General features: G+C 38.5%; 1 protein-coding gene across 1 annotated transcript; it reads right to left on the reverse strand.

The window, feature by feature from the left end:
* Positions 1-405: 405 nt before the first annotated feature.
* Positions 406-27,918, reverse strand: SLC18B1 (solute carrier family 18 member B1). Its single transcript, XM_073219625.1, has 13 exons — positions 27,762-27,918; positions 26,443-26,582; positions 21,019-21,126; positions 20,619-20,692; positions 19,189-19,324; positions 16,675-16,831; positions 13,434-13,439; positions 12,456-12,592; positions 9,617-9,718; positions 8,277-8,366; positions 5,959-6,049; positions 2,280-2,373; positions 406-1,930 (listed from the first exon to the last, which is right to left on the reverse strand). The coding sequence occupies exons 1-12, from the start codon at positions 27,802-27,804 to the stop codon at positions 2,363-2,365; spliced, it is 1,095 nt and encodes a 364-aa protein (XP_073075726.1). The 5' UTR covers positions 27,805-27,918; the 3' UTR covers positions 406-1,930; positions 2,280-2,362.
* Positions 27,919-27,926: the final 8 nt, after the last annotated feature.

The raw sequence follows: 27,926 nt of genomic DNA on the forward strand, positions 1-27,926 counted from the left end.
GAAGGTTCTGTATCCTGACTATATCAATACACCCTGCTTATGATATTGTCCTGCAGTGCTGCAAGACGTCACCACAGGGGGAAGCTAGGGAAAGAGTAAATATGATCTCTGTGTGTTATTTCTTAAAACTGCATTTGAATCAGCAATGATCTCAAAACTAAACAAGTTTAAAAGAAAAATAATTTGTGATTTTTTTGTTTGCCCTTTTTTATTTTTCTTGTGGACAATTTGTATATCACATATGTAGGTTGCATGATCTTAACATAAAAGCGTTCTTATTTATTATTATATTCTACATTCATTCTCAGATGATTTTTAAGCTGGGCACCATTGTTATATTTAGAAGAATGTAATTACATAATAATATAAACACACAGAGATTTCCTTTGATGGTTTTGACCTACCTTTTAAGCTCAGAGTTCCTCTATCCTTCCTCATATTTTAAACACTTTTGTCATTTATTTTAAAACTTGCAAAATCATAAAGTGAGGAAGAGGCAGTTGGTTTCGTCCAAAGGGTCTTTAAATACACAGGTACCCGGTGGCATGTTATTGACAGAAGCGTGTTAGGAATGTGAGCAGCGCCGGTAACCGTAGGAGTCTGGCGGTCCTGAGCGGGTGGGGGAGGTGCAAATCCCACTGCAGTGGCCTGGCTTGGGTGCTTAACAGCGGCCCCGTGCTGCAGCGGAGGAAACTGCAGGCGCTCCGCGGCATCCTTGGCCACAGGGCTGAGCAGACGCTGCCCGGTGAAGCCGCAGGGAGCTAAGTTTGTCCCTACTATGAACTCTTAAGTTCCCTTAAGGCAGAGACTGTGTTTATCTGGATCACAGCTGAATCCCTAGCACCTAACACAGTGTCAGCTCAGTGAAAGCATTCAATAAATATTTTTAAATTAATAAGTAGATAAAACCATTTCTTTTATTTAAAAAAAAGGTGGTGAGGGGAGCTAAATGTGGCAACTACACCACGAAGATTCTTCAGAGATATTAGAGTTGCACAATAGAGTTTTGTTCTCTTCACTCAACCGCATGGATTTTACATAAAGTCCGAGGAACCTCTTCCCTAAAATACAACAAGCATTCCTATCGGCTCGCTTACACTGGGAAAGAGATACATCTACCAGGAAGGAGTATGCTTTAAAAACAAACCGAGAGTAGAATTGAGGCAGATATCAAGGGTAAGGAATAATGTTATACCAAGCATTGTTTATAAATCTAGATCATGATTCAAAATGTGGTACAAAAATAGAAGTCTTGAGTAATATTATTCTTGTACCTTTCACACAAACACAATTTTTAGAAGAGCTGAGGGTCTAAGAATGCTCCTGAGTTTTGCCTGATATGCACAAATTCTTCCTTACGAACAAGAACAAACACAAAATCCCAGGACACAGAGAAAGCATATTTAAAAAAAAACTGATTTCACAATAATCATTCTATGTATTTTGAATCATATTTATATTATGTTTAAGCATACTAAGACATTCATTTCTCTGTTAATAAAAAAAGGTACATTCACAGAATCAGTACACTTGGAATAAAAAGTAAACAGAGGAAACAGTAGTCTTAGCATCAATAACATCTTCAAGAACAAGTTCAGTCACTTTATAACACAAACTTCTGCTGATTTTCAACTAGTCTCATACTTAACGTTTCAAATATGGCTGGTTCTGCAGGTCAGCTTTTCAGAATAAGAGTTAAGTGCAGCCCAACAAAGAGTCATCCAAAACTTGCTGACACTTAGAGGATGCTGGTGTGGGCTCCAAGGAGTTTTGGGTGTAAAATTAAGGAAACCCTTCCAACTTTGATGTTCAAAGCCAGCAGCATCAATCGCACAATTTTGTATCAATCCAGGATTCTTAAAGCTAGGTTTCATGAGACAAGAGAGTAATTATTTCTTTCTCTGTACCAAGGATATTTTGAAGGTTAGATCTACATTAAAGGAAAAGAGAGGGGAACCTCAATATTTTTCATCTTAAAAAAAATAAAACAACTTAATACTTATATCTCTATCTCTTAAAAAGTGTCTAACATGTAATGTGGCTCAAAGTGCCCAGATATCTGCTGTCTGGAAGAACAAGTGTAAAATTCTATTTCTTTTCTATTCCCACAACCTTTAAGGGGAGAACAAAAAACTTCTTCTCCTTGAGTGGTCCAACAGATAAAATAAGCTCATCACTAATCCCTTTAACACAGTTAAAGGTATGGGTTAATGCCATGTCTCCAAATCATGTTTCCCAACAAATATAAGGAAAAGGAAAACAAAAGATGGATTACTCACACTTGTCAGAGCCCACAGAACTTGGACAGCAGCTGCCCATTCAAAACCAATTTTTTTATACAGAAATCCACCCAGTATCAGTCCTATAAAAGCACTAACAATGAAAAGAAGAAAGGGTATTAAATAGTGCAATAAAAGAGTTGCTTCCTGGGGGTATTAAGATTAGCATGCATGGTGGGGGTGGGAGAAAGGGGAGGGCTGTACAACACAGAGAAGACAAGTAGTGATTCTACAACATTTTGCTATGCTGATGGACAGTGACTGTAAAGGGGCTTATAGGGGGGACCTGGTATAGGGGAGAGCCTAGTAAACATAATATTCATCATATAAGTGTAGATTAATGCTAACAAAAAAAAAGAAAGAAAGAAAAGAGAGATTACTCCCTGATAGGATAAAATTAACTGTAAATCAACGATTAACGCATGCTTTAAATATCCTTAATTTTGATCACTTAAAGGGTGTCAGATGATCGGCTATGGAGGTACATTTTTCTGATAACACTCCTTCCTCTTAAAAAAAAAAAAAGCAGTTCCTGTTTGGTGACCTCCAATGAGTTCTACACAATGGTATAAAGGGCATATCAAAGTGTAGGCAAAGGGTCTGTTTGTGTTTATACAGAGGATCAAAGCCTAATTTGGCTACCCGAAAATGAACTAAGATACAATATGAAGAAGAACTTCCAACATCAGCACTCTCTGGAAGACTCATACCAGAAGATGATCATCAAAAAACCTCAACAAAGATCCAGGTGCTGCTACAGCTATAGCTGCATTCATCCCACCGGTTCCTGGACTTGCCATGGGAATGAAGAAGGAGATATCTAAGCTGGCCTGTGCATACAGTAAAACAACAAATTTGACTGGATCTATACTGTTGAACTCAACCAAGAATTAGGAGAAGTGCAAATTGTAGCACTCCAAAATCTTACAACTACAGACTATCTACTGTTAAAAGAACATATGGGCTGTGATCAGTCCCCAGGAACGGGTTGTTTTAATTTGTCTGATTTCTCTCAGACTGTTCAAGTTCAGTTGGACAATATCCACCATATCATAGATAAGTTTTCACAAATGCCTAAGGTGCCTAACTGGTTTTCTTGGTTTCACTGGAGATGGCTGGTAATTATAGGTCTGCTTTGGTCATGTAACTGTACTCCTATAATGTTAATGTGTGTGTGCAATTTAATTAGTAGGTTAAAACCTATACATGCTGAAGTTACTCTACAAGAAGATATGTCAAAGAAATAATCAATCTTCCCATGTTTTCTTCTGCCTGCTACTTCTACAGCTTTTCTTCTTCCTTCCTAATTACAACCCTTAAATAGAATTCGTGCCTCATATAGAATTTACTGAGTATCATAATTCCTCCAAGTGGTAAAGATACCTCAAGACAAATGCTGGGCATAGAAGCCACAGGGCATAAATCTGCAAAGAAGTAAAAAGCTAACCTTTTCAAACAATATGGCTTCTCTCTCACTTACCAACTTTACATTTCCCTATATGGCCCCGGAAGATGACTGGTTAGCCAGAGACGGTAAGGTTCCTCAAGGGAGGAACAACCTAAGACAGGCACAGTCACAGGGGGGCCATCAGGTGAGAAATTGGGGATCAACAGTGGTGAGGCTTAGAACCTCACCCCCCCTCCCAGTTTTGAGAAAAATCTGCATCCATGGATGTTTTATTGCCCATGTCTAGCTTGGATTGACACATAGTCTACAGGAACACACCTGATCATCTACATTTGCTCTCTTACAACACTAAACTATGTTTTCTACCTTTATCTTGCATCTACCTACCACTTCAGCATTTTATTAAAAATAATAATAATAAAGAGAGAAATGTGGTATCCACATATAAATCAACTATAAAAATCAAATGAATATTCATATTTGAACTGATTGTTTATAGTTCATAATGCGTGATCAAAACCGAAAGTTTCTGTGATGACTGCCCTTATACTGTTCACCATGTAACTTATTCACTATATAAGAATTCGTTCACCATGTAAGAACTTGTTCGTTATGCTTCAGAAGATTGGAGACTGACGAAAATTAGGCTTGGGGTGGATTAATGATTGTTCATTGAGCACTGACTCCCCTATACAGAATTTTATTGTCGTTAACAACTATGTGATCAATAAATATGAGAGATGCCCTCTCAAAAAATATATATATATATATATATATATAGACTTCCAATTGTAAAATAAATAAGTAACCGGGATGTAATGTATAGCATAAGGAATATAGTCAAAACATTGTAACAACTTTGTATGGTGATAGCTGGTAGGTAGAATTATCATGTATATAAATGTTGAATCACTGTGTTGTACACCTGAAACTAATGTAATACTGTGTGTCAACTACCCCTCAATAAAAAATAATTATCTACAAAAAAAAATGCAGATAAAAAAAAAAGAGTTGCTTCCTAAAGGCTGCATGATCCCTCAATCATAAGGCTTTATTAAATTGAAAGTGTAAGTACTAAAGAAAAAAGCCAATTCCTGGACAGAGCATTAGTTTGAGCAAATAATTCTACCTGATAATGATAAGGCTTAAAAATTTTAAACCATTCTAAAATTATAACTACTTCTCAAATGTTTATTATGAAAATTAAAAAAAATATGATGTGAACTCAAAAGATCAAAAGAATCTTTATTCTCTCTATTCTTCTCAGTATTTGTGTTTAAAATAACTTAAACAGGAGAGCTAATCATGTGATTAGAGGACTGGAACTTTTGGTCCCACCCTCCCCCCACCTCCTGGGAAGGAAAGGGGCTTGAGGTTGAATCAATCACCAATGGCAAATGATTTAATCAATCATGCCTACGTAATGAAGCCTCCAAATAACCCAAAAGGATGGCATTCAGAGATCCGCCAGGTTGGTGAACCAGAATGCTTCCCGACCCCGAACTCCACAAGGACAGAAGCTCCTGTGTTCAGGAACTTGCCCTGTGTATCTTTTTATCTGGCTGTTGATTTGTATCCTTTAACATCCTTTGTAATAAACCAGTAATCTAGTGAACAAACTGGTTTCCTGAGCTCTGTGAGCCCCACTGGCAAGTTAATCAAACACAAGGAGGGGGTCATGGGAACTCCTGATTTATAGCTGATCAATTTGTCAGAAGGACAGGTGAACACGTAGACGTGTGGTTGAGCTAAAGCAGGGGGCATCTTGTGGGACTGAACCTTTATCCTGCAGAATCAGAAGCTGTCTCAGGTTTATAGTGACAGAACGGAGTTTAACTGTAGGATACTCAGTTGGTGTGAGGAAGTGCCTGGAGGCATGGGAAAATACCCCACCAAACGGAATTAGTACTGGAATTTTATCTGGTACTCTGCTCTCTTATGGACCTTCTCCAGGAGAAAGGAACAATGCTGAAACCTTTCCATTTTGCTTTGCCTTTTAAAAATATATACCAAAGCATAAACCATGCCACACCTTTATACACAACTCATTTTACCTATTACTCTATTAATGTCATTATATTTATCATTTATGTTATTGTATTATTGCTTATGCTATTTATATCACAGTACTGTGGTACATGAAATCATAAAGATTTAGTATTGTGAAAACACATGAGCATCCTTCAAAATTGAGAAATTCAAGAAAGCCTTTGATGCCCACAGCTATTCACAACACAGGTCTTCAAGCAACAGAAGTAACTTACTACTCACAATTGAGAACCTCGGGGAAAGTTGGGATGACACTCATTCCAGCAGAGATGTCATTTATGACTAATACCAGAAACAATATCCAAAGCTGGCTGCAAAGGAGATACAGAAGAAAAAATAAATAAACATTTTAAGAGACACAAAGTTTCACATTAAAGAGGGCAGGCAGGATCCCAGAGAAATTCCTTTCAAGACAGGAACCGCGGGGTGTAGTCAGAGTAGGGTGAGGGCCTCTGGAAAAAGCAAAGCAGGATATTTATAGTCAGAGCAATGTAAGTACATACAAGGAAACCCCCTACCAAAACATTAAGCTCTAGAGTCATTCTTCAGTGAGATCAGTTAATATTCCCCAGATAAAGAAGAGTAGCACATGTTTTCATTATGCTAATCATTTATAATCATGTGTAAGGTTCACCTTAGCATGCTAAAGGCCCAGGCCTATGTGCTGTCTTTCCTCCTCCAGATCTGATGAAGTGATTTTGCAAACTGGGCAACTGATTTAGCATGCAGACCCAGCTGTAAACAACATAGTAAAAGGCAGGAAGGATTCCACCTTAAAGATAAGATTGCATTTTAACACCCAGAAAGATTAACAAGTAAGATTCTTAACTTACTCTTTAGCAAACAGACAGAGTGGCTTTAGCACTTTGTTTTTTGTTTTTCTCTATTCATTAGATTTACATATATATTTATCAATTACCTGTTACTTAGTAATCAGTGTGACAAAAATGTGTTGAACAGTTTTTGGAATTTGCTTTTGAGACATGCTCTTATATAACTGAGAAGATATTGTACCCCTATAATTATTAGCCTGCTTTCAAGTAGTTTACATGGAAAACATTTATTTGGTACTTTTTTAATAATGTGAATTTTCTAGATATTATATCTATTTGGGGGTTCCTTGCCATGACTGTTTTTAAAATTGCTTTATTTGGAATAGTTTATGATGTGCAAAATCTACAATGTACTCCCTTCATAAGCAATACTGTCTGCTAACCCTTGTGGGCTGGGCAGGCAGCCTTTTGATCTGCTCCCAGACCAAGACACTGGTATCCCGGAGAGAAATCAAGGCAGGAAATTCCTTATGTTAAGTTAATTTTTAATATTCAGGGACCACTTAACAAGTGCACACCCCTACTGCCTATAAAACCCCTAGACAACGCACCACCACGGGTTCTCTTGTCCCCTCCTGGCTCACACCAGGAGCTCTGTCTGTCCTCTCACTGTATCTCTTAAAGTCTCCCTGGCTCTCCTACCTTGACTGTTTGCTAAGATCATTCAGCTCTGCAAACAAGAACCTCAGCATCACTTTCATAGGTGATATGGCTAGTCTCATCCTCATTCCCATCTGACCCCATTTCTCTCAGTAACAGCACCTTTTAGCTCCTTACATTCTGGGGAGAAGAAATCAATTACCCTCATATCTCAGTTCCCTTTGGTTACACAGATCACATGCCTGCAGTCAACCTGCCTTCCTATCACCATACAAAATCCTCTCAAAATTGGTGAAAATGTCAATGCTAATGTTCTTTCAATCACTTGGCTTTGAAATTCAATTGACTGAAAAATGGCATAGCAGGGGGTAGCAAAGGATGTAACAGGAAACGTATTTGTTCCATGCCCTGCACAATGCCAGTTATTTCACATCTGCTACCTGCACTGAATCACTGCAGCAATCCTGCTATGGAAGTATTATCAGCACCTTTGTGTAAATGAGAAAACTGAGGCTCTCAGAAGTTAAGTGATTCCTCCAGGTTCACATATCTAGGAAGTGGCAAAGCCAGAATGCAAACCCACATCCGCAGGACCCTGAAATCTTTGCTTTCCATAGCATGCTTTTCTCAGGAGCACCTGAAAATCTCTAAGAAGCTCACTTTACTTTAGCAAATACACAGTCCTTAATGAGCAGCTACTACACACTAAGGATGATACAGAAACAAAAATGATTTGGTCCCTGTTTCAAGAAACAAGTAGAGGACTGGAAAAAAACAAAACAAAAATACACTCTAAAATTTTATCAGCTAAAGGCAGGTGACAACAGTGCTATTTTCAAAGTGAGGCACGACCGTGCAACTGAAACCTGAAGGGAGAATAAGCATTTCTCTCATTTGGTGAGGGTTTTATGCATTCTTGTTTGCTTGTATTACACTAGTTTCTAGTATGGTAAAATGCTGTCATTCTAACAATTCAATATAGTCCCAAATAGCAGTAATTATTTAAATAATAAGGCTCAGAATATAAAACCATACCTAGCATTACACCAAAAATTTTTGAAATAATTTCTAAAATGCTGCAGCCAAAAAACATAGAATAAATTAATCTTTAATGTGTAAGACTGCGACAGGTCCTAAGAGTATGTAGCATCCTGCTGTAATGAAGTGTCCAAACACCACAAACCATGTCCTTAGATGCTGGTAAGGAGAGTCCAAAGAAACTTTAAGAGGTAAAGACCTTCCATAATCAAAATTACAAAAAAATCATTGAAGAACACAAGTCATGATATTCAAAATTCCAAATACACTGACAAAAAGAAAATTTTACATTTAAGCAAAACTAGGCAGCTGGTAAACACAAAAGCAAGGACCATATACCCCAAGAGAGGGAGTTAGCGGACAGGGTTCCTTATGAAGGGAGTACATCGTAGATTTTGCATCATGAACTATTCCAAATAAAGCAATTTTAAAAACAGTCATGGCAAGGAACCCCCAAATAGATATAATATCTAGAAAATTCACATTATTAAAAAAGTACCAAATAAATGTTTTCCATGTAAACTACTTGAAAGCAGGCTAATAATTATAGGGGTACAATATCTTCTCAGTTATATAAGAGCATGTCTCAAAAGCAAATTCCAGAAACTGTTCAACACATTTTTGTCACACTGATTACTAAGTAACAGGTAATTGATAATATATATGTAAATCTAATGAATAGAGGAAAACAAAGTGCTAAAGCCACAGAAGCTTGAGATTTGGCTAACATTACTAGTTCTCTGTATCAGTTGTCTAATCTGAATGGTTTAGAACAAGTCAAAGGGGAATAAAAGGGATTTTCTGTCAGAATGACCATGGGATAATCATGCATATTTACATGGCTAATCCTTCATTCCCACAGAAAACTAAATTGTCTCCTCTGAATTTGATCAAATCTTAATTACAGCTGGGATTCTGCTCTAGTTATTAAGGTCAGTTCATTTTTTTGCATCAGGGAGTTTTTTTTCTTCAGAAAGTCTAATCCAATAGTTTTTAACAGTTTTAGCATAAGACTCCCCTTTTCTTAGAGAAAGAAATTAAGAGTCAATCTGCTTAGGGTGAGGACTGTTCAGAAGATACTGGAACCTCACACTGGAGCCTCTCCAACAGCTCAAAAAACCTAATATATTAGAACATAACCGCTCTCATTCCTCCCAACAAAGGAAATAACTGAGGTGATAGATGTGTTAATTAGATAGGGACTCCTTCCACAGTGTATACATACACAAATGTACATTTTAAACATCTTACAAGTTTACTCAATTATACCTCAATAAAGCTGAAATTTTTAAAATATTGACTATGTCAGTTCTCATCAATGGGCCTCTAGAGTTCTGGAGATGCAGTTGGAAATTCCGTAGTCAACAACATACAAAAGCAATTCTTAACTATAAATGAAATGTACATACTGGCATTTTGTCACTTAATAGACCAAAGCATGGTGAAGAAATGGCATAGGATAGTGCCAAACCCAGGAATATCAGTCCCACATATCCAGCTAGTAAATTAAACTGTAAAATAAGTCTCATATTAGATGGTTAAGACTTTGTAAATAAACATCTCTCTTTTCCACTTATAATTTATTTCTTCAGTTCTTGTTTTCTACCGTAAGTTTTCTACTGATAATACTCAGCAACCTTCCTAATTTTTGTCAGCATTCTTCCTACTTTTGTTTTACTTTTGTAAATTGGTGACTTTTTCTCTATAGGGGAGAAAAACCTAACCAGAGGTCAGAATTCCTAGAACTTTGGCTTTGTAACGTTTGATATTAAACATATAATTTTTTGCTTCTATGAATCATAGCATTTTTAAACGTAAACCACCACTTTATAAGCTTTAGTGTGCACAAAAATTACCTGGAGAACTTGTTAAAAGGAGATCTTAGACCCAATCTCTAGGGGTTGAATTTCTGAATCAAAAGTCTGGGATGGGCCTAAGAATTTGCATTTCCAGCAAATTCCCAGGTGATGTTCACTGTACCCTGTACACTGGTGTAAAAACACTGATGAGACTATCTCTTATTCCATCTCAAAGGCATATTAATATTTAATTAAATAATTAGATGGTATGATGAAATATAATAGGCTTTTAAAACAGTAAGCTACCACATAACTCTGATACTCTTATTATTACCAACATGATATAAATGCCTTTTCCTAACTGAGTTCTCATTTTTCTTAAGTAAGCCCATGAGATTTGTCTATGAGTCAGTATATGTTTTAACAATTTTTCTGACAAATACTAACACAACCTAAAAATGAGTCCTTTAAGGATAGTAGCAAGATAAAGAAGTAAAAAATATCTTCTTCTGATTCTACAACTGTGAGAGACAGGGGAACCCTCCTACACTAAAAGGCTAGGCAACCAATAACTGGACAGTGAACTACCAATTCAAGCAACTGAAAAGAAGTCAGAGGAAGGTCAATAAGATTTAAAAAATGTGATACAAAAACAGGAAAATACATTTCTAAAGATTTTTTATAAGATAGAGCATGAACACCTTGGGTTTACCAGAGATGGGTACAAATTTCTTTCATTGTTTGGGCACTTATTTGAAGAACAGAAAAATTACCTTTAATGAGACATGTCAATAGTGTGAATAGAATATGTCACATAAACACAAAAGATTTTCCCTATGTGTTACCTCATGGATGTTCAATGTTTAAGGTGTGGTATTATATTATTCTCTAGACCTTGGGCCAGGCACTAAAATTATAGTCCCTGAGATTATCTGTGAAATACCCAAAACTGTCTTTAGTGGCTTCAAGGGTTTGTGTTTCTTACAACTGCTTTTGTACTTCAAGTGTCTCAGATAAAGTCATATGGGCTGCAGCTAGTAGATTTCTGACTTGGTAATACACTTTGCTATATCATTAATCATCTTTTTCCAAAAATACCTAAGAACACATTTCTATGACATCAAACTTTTAGAATTCAGTGTTTATTTTCAGCACTAAAAAATGGAGACTCAGTTTCTTTCCAACATCTCAGATTAATATAGCCCATAGTCTCAATTAGTATATGATAAAGGAGCCATGAATATACAATGGGGAAATGACAGCCTCTTCAACAACTGCTGTTGGGAAAATGGGACAGCTACGTGCAAAAGAATGAAACTGGATTACTAACTCTATATACAAAAGTAAACTTGGAGTGGATCAAAGACCTGTATGTAAGACTTGAAACCATAAAACTCCTGGAAGAAAACAAAAGTCTCTTGAATATAAGCTTGACTAATTTTCTTCCTGGACATATCTCCTTGAGTAAGGGAAACAAAATAAAAAATGAGCAAGTGGGAGTACGTCAAACCAAAAAGCTTCTGTACAGCAAAGGACACCATCAGCAGAACAAAAAGGCAACCTTCAGTATGGGAGAATATATTTGTAAGTGATTTATCTGATAAGGGGTTAACATCCAAAATATATAAAGAACATATACAGCTCAACATCAAAAAATCAAATAACCCAATTATAAAATGGGCAGAGGACCTGAACAGACATTTCTCCAAAGAAGAAGTACAATGGCCAACTGGCACATGAAAAGATGCTTCACATCGCTAATCATCAGGGAAATGCAAATCAAAACCACAATGAGGTGTCATCTCACACCAGTTAGAATGGCCACTGTCCCACAGACAAGAAATAACAAGTTAGCAAGGATGTGGAGAAACGGGAACCCTCTTACACTGTTAGTGGGACTGCAAATTGGTGCAACCACTGTAGAAAGCAATATGGGGGTTCCTCACAAAACTAAAAATCGAAATTCCATTCAACCTAGTAATTCTACTTCCATGAATTTACCCGAAGAAAACAAAATCTCTGATTTGAAAAGATAATGCACCCATATATTTATTGTTGCATTACTTATAACAGCCAAGGTATGGAGGCAACCCAAGTGGCCATCAATAGATAAATGGATAAACAAGATGTGGTACATAAACACAAGGGGATATTATTCAGCAATTAAAAAATATCCTGCTGTTTGCAACCACATGAACGGATCCAAGGTCTCCTCCTCTAGAAAGGAGACCAAGGCTCGAGCCCCTTAGTAAGAGGCTTCTCTCATTTTACACTGAATCAGACCCCTAGTTATAGGGATGTCACAGAGAGGAGGTACAGCTACCTGGGTGTCCCTAATTCTGCCTCCTTCTTGAAGCCATGCAGAGAACTTTCTGCAAAGCAGGGTCCACAAGCAAGCAATCACGTCCAGCTTCTCCAAGCAGAGCTCTTCAGCAGTCAAAGTACTTACTTTCTCCAAAACAAAGAGAGACAGAATAATATCAAGGAAGCCGAAACATGAGCTGACTGAGCTGACGGCAAAGGCCATAAGGGTGACCTTGGGTAAAGTGATGAGTTTCCAGAATGAATGTTCACCTGGATCAGACTCTGGGGTAAAAATGAAAAAAGAAATGAGAGTAATTAAAATCACTTAATTTATCTTTTAACTGTTGTGTAAAGTAAAATTGGTAAAACCACTTTATCTGGTAACCACAATAACTGTACCTCTGAGCTTGCCTAAAATTGAATATTATTTGTATTTGCATATAAGTTATTCAAACCTAGAGGCCATATTCAGTTTTCTTAAAAACAATTTCCCAAATTCAAAAAGAATCAACTGGAATCAGTGTGAGGGGAAGGGGTCTTAGACTATTGGTTAAAAATGAGAAGCAAGTGAGGCCTCGCTCTGATGAGACAGAGAATGTGTGAAGTTAAATATTTGTGCAGGGGCAAAGCCAGAAATTTTGTTAAGAAACAATGTGTGTATGCTGGGGAGGAATCTGAAGTAATCAAAGAACACAAGGAAATGATTTTCTGCTGGAAAAAAAAATCACTGGATTGAGAGGGGTGATACTGAATCATGAGTAAATTATATTTGGCATTCAAGGTCAATGGAGCACCAACCTCACTTCCCAGCATTCCTCATTCTCACTGTTCCCAGCACTAGGCAGGGTTGTTTCCGCCCCTAGTCACATCCTATGGCTGTTTTCTTCTCCTATTAATTTGTCAGCTTCTATTCACTCTGTAAGGTCTGGCTCTGGCTGTAATTAGTACACAAAATTTACCTTCCTCTTGCCTATTCTATACCATATATTTTAGCACCTAAAGGATACTTAATTTTATATTGTTCACTATTATTTGGTGACTTTCTTACCTTCCAATCAATTTACTGAACAAAAGCCTTGCTGAGCCAGGTACCATGCAAAATGCTGGGCAGATAAACCCAGACCCTGTCCTTCCAGAAAAGTTACAGTAAGGAGTGGAGAGAGTTGGGTTGGAACTAGCAGGCTTTCCAAAAGCAGTTTTATCTAAGTTTGTGCCTAAAGGATGAGCTTAAGATGAGCAGGCAAGAAAGAAGAAAAATAACCCAGGCATGTTATTCCAGGAATGACATGTTACATTGCAAGACTCAAAGGTAAGAGGAAACTTCTGTGTTGAGGACATGAAAGAGGAGAAACAAAATTAGAGGATAGACATTGGAGGAAGGGATACAAGCATAGTTGGGAGAGGAATGAATTATTGCAGAAGAATATGGTGGTAAGACTCAGCAGGACTTTGTAAAACATGCTAAGAAACTTGAGCGATCACTAGGGATTTCATACAAGGCGTGAGAATCAGGTTTGCAGCTTAACGAGATTTCGTTATGGACAGATTTAAGAGAGTTCTCTGTGCCAGGGACCAGCCAGGAAGCTTCTGCAGGGAGCGAGGCCAGAGATGACAGCGGCCAGGTTTGGCCGGGATCAGCACCCCTGTTTCCTCACTTCTCCAGTGGCATCCACCCATGGTTCATTACTTAACACATTGCTGGCGAATAATGATCCAGTATGCAGCAAAATACAAAAAAGCACAAGGAATGGCTCAGCTATGTGAACTGCTACATTTAGACTTCGTCGGGATAGGAGGGACAGAGTTAAACCAGGTTAATTTCTTAATTATCAGCCAAACATTCAACATTGAGCCAACTGTGCCCAGGGAAGGACGTTCACCTACGGAAACAGGAGGGTGTAGTTAGACTCGGATGGAGGACAAGCACCACCGTGTGGCTCCGAGTGGTAGGGCCGGCAGGGAGAATTCATTTGAATTGGATACTAAAGATGTTCATTAGTCACCTTTAAGATATTAATTATAAAACATCGACTTTCATCAGTTAAAGTTATTGTGCATATAAAAAGATATTATGGATTTATGGCATAAGACAAACTATTATGACATAAATGTTCCCCTTCTCTAAATCCAAAGTGAGAAAAGTGTTTAAAACAAGAAGAATATATAAGAATGTCCATGAAAACAAACACATGAGTTTAATTAAGCTGTTGAAGAAGCCCAGATAATGAGAACTTAGGGTGATACTTGCTTCAAGAGACACATGGCAGAATCACCAACCTATGCAGGTCCTCTCTCTGCTCCCTCCAATGCTGATAGATTCTTTTAGAGGGATCAACTGCCTGGTTGGCAATCCCTGTCATAGGAGGATGCTGGTGGAGGTGAGGGGAGGCAATGTGGAGGGATGGAGGATACCCCTCAGGTGGGAGGGGCCAGGAGAAGTGCTGAGCACTGCAGCTCTACCTGCTCAGCACTTAGGCCAATGGTCAAGAAGGCTCAGGAAAGTTTCCCACAGGAGTAACACAAATTCAGTTTGGAAGGATGCACAAGGGTTAGGTAGGCAGGGAGGGGAAGAAATTTCAGATCCTGTGACTCCTCTGCTGAAATCTAACACTGGCTCCTAATGGTTTTCTGGATAAAGTTCACATTTCATGGATTTAGGGATTTTTGATAAGAGAGTTGGCATGTCCATGACTATGTTTTAGAAATACTTCTTGAGAGCAGTACAGAAGAGGGGCCTTGGTGAGCGGATATGAAGGATGTGGGAGAAGAAGAGACCACCGCTGGCTCTCAGCCACCTTGTCTATGGGTCTTGAAGGAGGTAAAGGCGTGGGGTAGGACTTGTAGAACACAAAATCTGCCAATATCATCAAAATAAAAGAAAATTTAACTTTTTAGCTTCTATCTATAAGTTCTTTCAAAACAATGGTCCTAAAAAATACTCCTTCATAGGAACACCCAAACCTACATTTACAACCATAACATTATCCATCTGGGATAGAATCTTTTTAATGCCAGTTTTTCCATTCATTTAAATAGAAGTTCTTTCCACAGATAAACAGCAAGTTTGTCAAACATTTGCTCATAAAAGTATAGCTAACTGGGACTTTGTTAAGTTCAATGAAGATGCAGGGAAATTTTAGTTGAGGAGTAACAGAAATGAAGAGAAATAACTGCCAAGTAACTAATCTGGTACCATCAGCAGAACTATATGCATCCCAGAGAAATAAAAGGCACCTCATAGCCAAAGGATTGATAGAAGAAGCCACCTAAAGGAGGTGAAGAGAGGGGACAGCAACAGATGCCGAGTGGAGGGTGGGGGAGAGTTGCAAGGGGATGAGGAGAGCAGCTAACCACAGAATTTTTAAATACCATGTCCTACCATTATCTAGCAAGCAAAGTCTTTTTTCCTCATATGGTAAAGGGTGAACAAAACTCTTTTCCCCACTGCGTGAGACTCCCACCTGGTGTTAGCTTCTTAATTATCAGTCACGTGTTCATCCATGAACCAAGCAACCAGGATGCTCAACTACAGAAACCACGGTCATCATATGTAGAAAAATGACAAGTGCCACCGTGGTTTTAGGGTGATAGTCCCTCTCTAGAAATGATCTCTAGCTCTCCTCTTTAGCCCTGCTGTTAACTAACTCTCTAGCTTTGTTCTCCTTGTAATCTGGTAAGGGCAAAAAGCTAGTTATGTTACTGGGCAATCTTGCTTATAGTAAATATAACTCCTGCCTGGTAAATTTCAGCCATACGGAAGTAATTATAAATGAACCAGGCTTTGTGCCTCTGTGAGTGTGTGGACCCTTGTACCTGGTGTGTCCTTCATGCAGCTATGCCTATGGGATTGTTATAGGATAGTTTGACTACTCTGGGCATGAAGTTTGAGGCGAAGATGACTCCCATTACTCCCTGATGTAGCCCTTGAGTCCTCACACTGGGGCCATGCTCACAGACAGCTAGCTGCAAGGGTCCCTGGGAAGGAAGGTCTGACCTCCTTTCCTGTCTTATAGCCTTCCAAGAAGATGGCACCATCTGGGATCCATGGTAACTTGTCATTCTGAATATTTAATTAACTCCAAAAAGACTTCTAGTGAACCCTTCATATGGTGATGCTTTATGATGAGACATTAAATATCTAGTTCAAAAAGTCAGAAAGAATTTGTGATATACAGAAATTCATAAAAACTGGTTACCTACAGCAGTGTTTCTGAAAAGAGAATCAGTTCTTTCAGGGTGCTTTAACATTCTATTATTGATTGTCCAAAATAAAATTGAGCATTTGTTAAACTGGTATAACAATACTTAAGCATAAAAATATTTGCATTGAAGATTCTTAAAGTGAGTAACAAATGTGATCTTACCATTTTCAGGTAAAATACGTATGTTGAGTGGTACCATCAGCAGAACTATGCATCCCAGAGAAATAAAAGGCACCTCATAGCCACAGGATTGATATAAGAAGCCACCTAAAGGAGGCCCGAGCACTAGTTTCAGTCCAGAAAAAATCTCAAGACTTCCCTAAAAATGGGAAAACAAAAGAAAATTGAGTCAATGCATTTTGCCTGAAGTAACAAATGAAGATTTAATGGACACTGTCTGAAAAAAATTCTATCCACTTCACAATTTACACACAGAAGCCCAAGATGGACCAAAAGTGTCAGCATATTATATTGAAGTCATACTAGTACTAGAAAAATAAAATGAGGGAGTTGTTTTATTTTTAACCCTTATATAGTGCTGAAGGTCTTCTAATTACAATATAAAACTCAGGAGACACAAAAGATTGATTAATATGATCACATGAAAATATGAAAAACTACAGATGGCTAAACACATCAAAAGACAAATAAGAATAGGGAAAAAGTACTGACAAAGGACTAATTTCACCAAATACATCAAGAGAGCTAATACTAAACAGTGGGGAGGAAAGGAACAACCCAACAGGAAAATGGACAAATGCTATAGACTACTGACAGCTGAAGAAAATAAAAATAGCTCGTAGGCATGTAAAAGAAAGCTGACCCTTGCTTTAAAAGAAGTGAACATTTAAACCACAAGATGCCGATTTTTGCTATCACTTATCAAACACTCCACACTGCCAAAACAGTGAGGAAAGAAGTATTCTTGCAGGAGAGTGAATAAAGGAGGGCGATTTGGCAAATCTGTCAATATTACAAGTGCATGTACTCTGAACCCAAATGCTGCTTCTGGGCATCTAACTTACGGGTATAGCCATAAGGAGGTGACGTGGTATGTGCACAAGCTTATGTACTGTAGCACTATTTCCAAACTGAAAGATGTAAAAAACCTAAATATTCATAAACAATATAAATAAACTGGATGTATGTTTTTCCATACAGCAAAATACTATGCTATCATTAAAGAGAAATCAAGAATAAGAACTTCTTGATGTATAGGTATAGAAAGATCTCCAAGATGATTTCATTGTTAGTATATCAGCAAGATTCTAACAGTGCACAAAGTATGTAACCACTATAATAAATAATATATAGGGGAAAGAACCATGCTTTCTCAGTTGTGTGTGTGTGTGTGTGTGTGTGTGTGTGTGAGTGTGAGTGTTACATGCATGCACCTGCATGTGCACATGTGGAATCAGTCCAGAAGAAACCTGTAATATCTGTTGCCTTCTTGAAGGATGATATTGGACTGGGTGCCTGGACAAGAGATGTGTCTATGAAGGCCAAGGATAGGTAATATATTTATTATATTCCATATTTCCTTTTATAACTTTTAAATTTTATACCATATGAAATTCTTTTTCTGTTAGAATTAAAATAAAATAGTATTATGGAAAATAGTTTACTATCACAGAACTATTACAGAAATTGTACCATTTTGAATCAACCTGGTTTTTAGGGGCTTTCAACAGAGACCTGTGCCTTGCCACCGTACATTCTCAGACCTCACAGTGGATATAAAAGTTCATTAATAACTTTCAACATTTCATAAATAAGACAGGAATTCTACATTTAATCACCATCCAAGTCAACAGATATAGATACAGAAATAGATACAGTATTTGATGCAAAGTGGGAAGAAATAATTATTTACACAGGCACTAGTGTATTCAGTGGTCAAACTCTCAAACTATAGTATTGATATGGATAAATGAGTGAATCCTTGGTGCTAAGCTGATTAGGCCCTGAGGTCTAGATGACAACTAGATGCTCTGGGGGTGGCATTTGGGCCCATATGCAGACTATGGATTCTTCAGGGATGCAAGGATCCAGAGAAAAGCACTATGGAAAAGCCTTCTTGGGGTCACGGAGGGCGCAGCCAAGAGATAGGATGGGAATCTGGTTACTGTTAGCAGCGTGTCTAAGGATCTAGGCAATATATGAAAATATACATCAGTATGAAGCTACAAAGATCTCGATTTTTATGGCTAAATTAGAGGGCAATCCTCACACTGCAAAGAAGCACTTAAGGTCTTTAAGATGATCTCTAAGGTTTCTTCCATGAACCTGGGAAATAGAGTGTTTGCGCATGGAGGATAACTCTTTTCCCAAACAGAGGCATGCTTCCAGCAGCTCAGCCAAAATGCAGGCTGCAGAGAGTCAGCAAGATACTACTAGGGAGGTTTTTTAAAAAAATGGCAAAAGAAGAAGATTTGCTTTGGACCACATTTACTTATTGAACTGCCCATTTAGGGGATTCTAAGACCAGCCAGAGACCTAAACAAGACTAACAGTACGTTTTTTGGCAGTCTGCTGCTAGAAGTAGAAATTGGGGTAAGAGGTAACAAAAACTCAGAGGGTAGAATAAGCAGGTCTAGAAGAATGGACTGCAGCTTTACCTTGAAATAGTTTAGCCTACACTAAAAGGAAAATAGGAAAAAATTATGAAATACATACGAATATGGTAGTCACATTGTTTAGAAAAGCCTTTGCAAGGATAGAAAAAGACACAGTCATTGCTGCAGCGAAGCTGATTGCATCTGTTATTCTCACTAGAAAACACATAGCAATAAATATTGATCCATCTGGAATGCTAAAAGAGAGGAAGATTGAGAGGATTTTTTTCTCCTTTTTAACTCTACTCACTGAAAATAGTAGTACCTCACTAGTTACTAGAATAAATCTCTAAAATATGTGGTTTATTATATACTTGTAGTTTTTTATTTTTTTTAAGTTGCTTTATTATACTTACAGTATTAGGAAATTACCTCTTTGTTTTTTGTAACAATTTGAGTCATAATGACAGTTTAGTTGTCTTTTTCTGCTGACAAAATGAATCTCCTAAACACTAATACTAAATAGGCTTTTTGAAACATACAGAATCACTCTGGCAAGAACCCATACAGAAGAAAGACTTCTGAGTTTCAGGTCCCCCCCACCCCCTCAGCCAGGTGCGGCTCAAACCTCCAAAAAGAGAATGAATGCAGAAAATAGAAGACCTGCTCCCACAAAAACAAGAGAAAACAGAAAAACACTTAGTTTGATATGAAGGTTTTCCTGAGCTTATTTCATTGTAATCTTACTATGTACTCTTGTGATTCCTCTATGTTCCCCCCAAACCTATGTAAGCTCTTCCATATTTGCTGCCACTCTGAGGCTTGTTTAAGGACTCTAAGCTTAAGAACTTCGATAGCTATTTTGTCTCTGGCAATTATTTCCCCTTTTTCTGAAAATAGCAATGGAGGGAACCATTGGGCTCCCATGCTCAGATGTGAGCACGTGACTCAGGCCTAGACAATCAGAGTATCTCTTCCTGGTTACAGTGACCTTCAAGCCGGAATGAGTTACCAACAAAGATCAGGCCACTGGGGCTCTGATATGTGACTCTACTAGCAGCTACCAAGACAGTGGCATTCTCTTCCTACAGGAGCAGCCAGGGCCATTATGGTCATCTCAAGGGGAAAGTTTGTCCAGGAACAAAGCAACAGAAAAGAAACGCAAAACCAGGCACTTGAGAGAAATTTCTGATGACAGTATTTTAACATCTGTATCCTGATTTTCTTCAGCTGATTGGGTAAGAAATGCACTTTTTGGCTTAGGCCAAAAATTTCCTATGACTCCAAAAAGTGAGTTAAATTTCTGTGACTCACAGTCACAGGATTCTAATGAATAGAATCAGTAGCCAGCTTAACAGTGAGTCCCTTGAGGATTCTCTTCTTTACATTCATTCTGCTAAGATACCCAACTCCCTTTACCACTAGTCACATGCCAGGCATTCAAAAGACAATCAATGGTACTGACTGATTTAAAGAGTACATTAATACTTTAAACTGAAGATGGATTACAAATTCTGTTCAAGCTCTCAAACATATCAGAACATCACTTACCCAAAGATAATTGTAACTCCTCCTGAGACAAAGATCCCTGCTACAAACATAAATTTTGCTCCAATTTGTACAAGCTATAATAAATGTCAAAGAAAAGTAGAGAAATTGATGACTACTGCAAGTCTATATTGACATAAACAAATCTACTGCATGAGAAAATATAAGATATGGGGAAGCTAAGTACAATTAATACAGAACAATTCTTTAGTTGAGTGACAACATACATTACTTTCAAATATAGAAAAAGTTAAAAATCAATCAGCCCTAAGAATGGAAGTGTCAACAGTGGCACAACTCATAAAATACAATGGTGGTTATTTTTGTATCAATGGAATTTCTAGACTAGTAAATTAAAATAACTCATTACACAAGTTTTAGAAATTAAAATGTGCACATGAACGTTAATACTTAGATATTTTCCAAATACCAAAGCTGCCAGCAAGTCAAACAAAGAGTAACACCCAAAGATCATACCAGTGACTGTGCTGCTGGCTCCGTTCTTTGCAGCCTTTAAGGAAGAAGAAAAGGAAACAAAGTTTAAAAGACAAATTAGCATCAATGTGGGAAATGGAACTATTATATCGAAGCATAGTCTTCTTGTAACCTCAGTCTATGCAGCAATTTCAGAGATTATTTTTTATTTTAGCATAATTTTTAAAAATATTTTTATTTTGGGGAAAGGAAGGGAAGCTAGTCTCTGACATGAAAATTATTCACTCAACATGTCCATAAAGAATTGTTAGTTTTATAATCCTGAGAAAGAATAACAAAGCTGGAGTTATCACATTTCATGATTTCAAAAATAAATTATAAAGTTACAGTAGTTAAAACTGTATGATGCTGGCATAAAGACAGACATATATACCAATGAAACATATTAGAAAGCCAAGAATAAACCCACACACACATGGTTGATCTCTCACTAGAGTGTCAAGGACACATGATGGGAAAAGGAAAGTCTCTTCAACAAATGATATTGGGAAAACTAGATATCCACATGCAAAAGAATGAAACTGGACCTCTATTTTACACACTCACAAAATCAATGCAAAATTAATTAAATGTCAGACCTCAAGAAGACTTAAATGTAAAACCTGAAACTAGTAAGTTCCTCAAAGAAAATATGGAGAGCGGAGGGACTTTTTGATACTGGTCTTGGCAACGATTTCTTGAATTTGATGCAGGCAACAAGATCAGAAGTACAGGTCACAAAATTGCAGGCAACAAAATGAAAAGTAGGTATATGGGACTATGTCAAACTAAAAAGCTTCTTCACACCAAAGGAAACAAACAAGAGTGAAAAGAATGGGAGAAAATATTTGCAAACCATTTACTAGATAGGGGATTAATATCTAAAACATATAAAAATCTCCTGCAACTCAACAGCAAAAAAAAAAGAACCTGATTAAAAAATGAGCCAAGGAGAATTGAAGAGACATTTCCCCAAAGAAGATATATGATTGGCCAACAGGCATATGAAAAGCTGCTCAGCAACACTGATCAAGGAAATGCAGATCAAAATCACAATGAAATATCACTTCACACCTGTTCAGATGGCTATTACTTAAAAAAAAACAAAAGATAACAAGTGATGGCGAGGATGTGGAAAAACTGGAACCATTGTACACTGCTAGAAATGTAGAATGGTGCAGCCACTATGAAAAATGATATGCAGGGTCCTTAAACATTAAAAATAGAACTACTATATAATCCAGCAATCCCTCTTCTGAGAATATATCTAAAATAATTGAAAGCAAGGTCTCAAAGAGGTATTTGCACCCCCATGTTCACTGCAGCATTATTCACAACAACCAAGATACAGAAAAACTCAAATGTCCATTGACAGGTGACTGGATAAAGAAAATTTGACATATACATATAGTGGAATATTATTCAGCCTTTAAAAAGAAGGAAATCCTGGTATTTGCAACAATACAGATGAATCTTGAGGAAATAAGTGAAATAAGCCAGCCACAGAAAAACAAATACTGATGACTCCACTTATGAGATTTCTAAGGTAGTCAAACTTACAGAAGAATAGTGGTGCTCAGGGGCTTCAGCAGGAGAAGTAGAGAATTACTGCTCATTGGATATAAAGTTTCTGTTATGCAAGGTGAGTTCATGTGCTCTTATCACACATGCATACACACACACACACACACACACACACACACACACACACACAAAGGAGCACAGGGGAATTTTTGGAGGTGATGGAGATGTTTAGTATCTTGATTGTGGTGATGACATCATGAATATATGCACATGTCCAAACTCATCAAGATGGATATATTAAATATGTGCAATTTTTTGTATATTGATTACACCTCAACAAAGCATGCACCCCCACACACAAAGGAATTGTTAGATTTAGCTAGCAAAAACCATGATTAGAGATTACAAACAAAAGCAAAAATTCTTAGCTCACAGAATTTAATCTCTATTTCACCCCGGACATTGAGCAAACTGTTAGTCTTGACATGCTTCCCTTTTGGTATCTGTGAGATGGTAGAAAATACTTATATATTTAGTGACCCTGATTTCTAAGACTAAGTAACTAAAGCCCTTGAAATTTCCTGGGTGATAGGAGTGTTTTTTGCTCTAATGAAGTGATTCTGGGTGGGCTCCTGGATGGATGCTGCTCACCAGAAAGACCAAGCCATGATGATGAACTTGAAATATTCAACCCTACCCCCATATTCCAGAGAGGGGCTGGAAATTAAGCAAATGATTGATCATTTGCCTATGTGATGAAGTCTCCACAAAAGTCCCTGAAGTTCAGAGTTTGGAGGGTGTCAGGTTGGTGAACACATGGAAGTGCTAGAAGAGTGGCATGCCAGGAGACGGGTATACTTTGCCTTACCATCCCTTCCATTTGGATGTTCACCTGCATACTTTACCATGTTCTTTTATAATAAGCCAGTAAACATAAATATTTCCCTGAGATTTGTGAGACACTCTAGCCAATAATCATATCCAAGAGAAGGAGGAGAGTCATGGGAACCCCTATTGGTAGCGAAGCCCAACAAAATTGTGGGTAAGCTAGGGACCTACTACTTGTAATTGGCATCTGAAGTGGGGAAATCCTCATGGGTCTGGGCCCCTAACCTGTGGGAGCTGAATGAATTCTGTCACATATTGGAATTGAATTTAATCCTAGGGCTCCCAGTTGGTGTCAGAGAGAATTGCTTGGTGTGGGGAAAAACAAAGCCCTCACGTATTTGGTGCCAGAAGTGTTGTGAGTGTGGTAGCAGTGTGAAAGTCAAGGAGAAACACACAGAAGGAAATGTTTTTCTTACTCAATATCACACTTAGTTTTAGGATTGAACTCCTATAAAACACTGTGCCAGAACGAGAAGTTCCTTGAGATGGCACATGAGTCATACCAAGACCCCTTCAGTCTAGTTCCTTGTTTCTGATGTCAATCCAAATACCTAACAGTTCAGAGAAGACAAAGTTCTCTTTCCTGACATCACCAATACAGATAAAAGATGCTGCTCCCCCCTTTCCTAACGTTATACTTCTCCTGAACACCTACAGCCATTTATCATCCATGAATGTTTACAGCTTATTCTATCAGTGAGTGCCCAAATTTGTTACAGATGATATAGTGTTTATTCTAAAACTATTTCTTTGGAACGCCCAGTGCTACTATTACTTCTGGTGTAAAACTGCATTCATGTACAAAAATAGAAGGATCTACAATTCCTAACAACAATTAAATAAGGGATGTACTTTTAGCTGGCCCCAATTTATAGAGGAGAACAGAAATGGGCAAAGGTGGCATGGTCATAGTAGCCATGACGGCATCCATCCTGTGCCTGTGTCCACGTTCACTGAGGAAACAGGGCGGTGACTTCGGATATTGTGGAATCACATACCACAGCAGCAGTGAATACCACTTTTGGAACGTGGATCCTGCTCCACATTGGGAAAGCAAGAACAGCTATTAAAAGAGATTTCTAGTTCACATGGAATCCTCTAACAAAGGAGGAGGGTGCCAGATAAAGGATGAGTAGAAATAGGAATCCTGCCCTAGAATTTAAGATGGGCCCTGTTTTTCCTGTGCCCCATTAGCTCTAGCTAATAGGAAGGGTCACAGAACATGCAGGAGGAAGGGTGAGTTTTGCCAGAACATTTGTCAACCACAAGGCTTTAGTAAGAAATAAAAAGGAAACGCGCACTCTTCATATCTAAGACTTTTAAAGTTAGAATGCTTTCCCCCACCTCTCTTTCTTTCAGCCTTCCCTCCTGTAAGCAAAAAACCAAATCCAACACTTGATACTAGAGGAAACTATTAACTGTACTCACTGTGTTCCACTGAACTGGGAAACACCCCTCTAACTGGTTGGTCCATTTACTCTAGTTCTTCTCTAATTCCACAGGCCCCCACCCATCATTATTTTTTTCCAAAAACCACATCTGGTTAGGCTCCTGTCTTGCTCATGCTGACCTGTGATGCCCCTCTCTCACTGAATCTTTGACATGCATGGACGGACCTTTGCGTTCTAACTCCAACCTGACCCCTGGGGTCCTCTGCCTGCTCTCAGACCTCACTCCACCCCAGGCTCAAGCTGTATGCAGTTGTCTGCTGCTCTCTGAGAACATGTTTACTTTGCTAACCCCATGCCTACCTCAAGCTGCTTGCCTCTGTTATTCACCTTGAGAACCACCATCCCTCAAGACCCACCTTAGAGTTATCCTGTGAAGTACCTTCCAGCACCCATCCTTCTTCCCTCTCTCATCTCTCCATCCTCACTCTTGGCAAAATTAACCATTCTGTCCTCCAGTCTCATTACATTTCAGACTTCCTTTTCTCAAAGGATGCCCCAGTACTTGGCAACTTTGTTTCCATATTTTTTTCTTTCCAAATGGACAGACAAGAGAGGGGCATTTTCCTGGTCCTTTTTCTGCCTCGATGCACCCAATGCCCAGCACACTCTGGAGTGGAAAGTCCTTAGATCTCTCCCCTGCACTCCCATTCGGTACACAGAACTAAATCGGGCCAGTCATGCAACTTCTCAGTCAGTTTCTTCATTGGCTGGTGATTCTCACTACTCTGCCTGTCTTACGGAGTTGCTGTGGGAACCAAATGGGATGAACATGTGGGGAAGCACCCCAAAGGCTAAAAAACACTGTGTGGGCACAGAGTCATATTGTTCCTTTAGCAGAGAAGCCATTTTTTTCCTCCTTTGTAGCACGCAGACTAACCAGCTACGTTATCAAAGCAGTTAGAGGACTAAGAGGGGCCAGTGCATTGTGAATTGAGGCTTTGGCAAAGAGCACTGAGTAAAACACGCAGATGTACTACCTCCACTCAGCCAAACCAATACTGATCCTTTCATACTACATCCCCCTTACCTCCAGACTGCAGGTGGTATCCCTAGGGGTTAATTCCCTTTGAGTCTGTGCCATTATCTATAAACCCTAACACCACATAAAAGGCTATGATTAAAAGGAACTAGCCAATGTTAATCAGAATTCCTCCTTGGCACACCACTAGATTCCACAAGAAATTCAAGTCAGAAAATGGAATTTAGTGGGCCATGTCTTCTTAACTCCAATATTAACAGCTCAAAACCCCAGGAAACGCAGTTACTTTCTTCACATAGATCTTCTGAAGCAACATTAAAATCTCAATTATTTAGAGTAACCCCTTTTTTTCAGGTATCAAATATACTGTAAGAAGTCTTCTGTTTGCTGAAGTTCTATGCATCATCTTTATTACTAATTGCAGATTTTTACATTTTACATACTGTAAAAATGAAAACATTCAAAAGACTTTTTAAAAAATTACAGTTCATAGGATATATAAATGTCTCACCTCCTTGGAGAAAAAGGGTCCAAGCATAGAATAGCACATCATAGAAACTAAGTTAACGGCAGCTGCCGATACCAGTACAAAAAGCTGTTCTCTTGAAAGCAGGCTGGATGTCCCTTTTACACTTCTTGCAGGGCCATCACCTAAAATGCAAACATGCTACAATTATAATGACAATTAATTAGGACTACTGATCAAAGTACAAAATCACTTCCATGCACAGATGATGCACTCCGAAGATAACATTTGCTGAGCTTTGGGCTATTTTGAATATAGATTATGTGATAAAATGTAGCACCGTCCTTGTACATCACTGCAATTTTGAAAACATACTGCTTCCATTAACATACTACTCCCTATTAGAATAGTGCAGAATTTTTCAGACCATGTGATCTCTTTTGCCTTTACCATTAGGCTTAGTGCTTTCTCGTTTAAAAATTCCCTCAAGGAAAGGAGGCAACAGGGTGATCTCTAATGTTTTCTGAAGTACATATAATGTAATTTCTCAAGTTACTAGCTTCCTGTGCTTGTACAGGGACTCAATAATGTTTTAAGTATGGCTTGTTAGCTGCATAAGCATTCTAGGGCAGTACTGAAGTCAAGAGAAATGTAAGTTGGGGAAAACAAGCTAAAGCATTCAATTGGCAAATTAATACTTACAGCTGAATGCTCCTGGAATGACAAGTCCCACTAATCCATACATCCATGCATATTTTACACTAATTATTGGTCTTTCTCACCCATTAATTTAGTAATTATTCCCAGGGCTAAATTTTCATTTCACGTAAAGGTACCAGGTCAATTACTCAGCTTCAAATCTATCACCCATTTTTAAATTAAATAGTTCAGAGAAAACAGTTTAAGAAGAATATATTTGATTTGTTCTATTTATCAGAGGTTACCTGTGCAGTCCAGACAAAAACAAAAAACAAAAACACACAAATCTGTGAAAGCTGAGGAAATCCTAATAGCCTTTGTAAAAATTTTGAAATAGATGAGGAAGGGGACTGAAAGTTAAAAGGCAGGGAACAGAGGGTGCAAGATCAGTAATGCTTTCCGTTTGTCTCACGGTATACTTTACCTCTCTGAACACATTCTTAAACACACAGGGCTTCAGCGCAGAGCTACAGGACAAACTGCTTAGACGCACAACCAGTGCCAGCCCGAGTTAACCCCTTCCAGGGAGAAGAGGACCACGGACCCGAACCCATTATCAGGTTTCGGGGATCGTTCAGAAGCAACCCAAGCTCAAGGTGACACGATTGTAGATGAAGAGACAGGACCCAAGCCGCGGAGGCGCTCCCCGCTCTGCTCTCGGTCACCTTCGCTGGCGCACGAACGCTCGGGGTGCCCGGGCTCGTCCATGCGCGCTGAGCGGACTCCGGCGCCGCCGCTCCCGGGGCCAAGCCCGCGCCCTCGGACTCGACCTCGAACCAGCGCCCGAGCGGACGCGCCGGCGATGACTGCTCGGCGCCGCCCCGCGTCCA

Source organism: Manis javanica, chromosome 13 (assembly GCF_040802235.1).
Source record: "Manis javanica isolate MJ-LG chromosome 13, MJ_LKY, whole genome shotgun sequence".
NCBI lineage: Eukaryota > Metazoa > Chordata > Mammalia > Pholidota > Manidae > Manis > Manis javanica.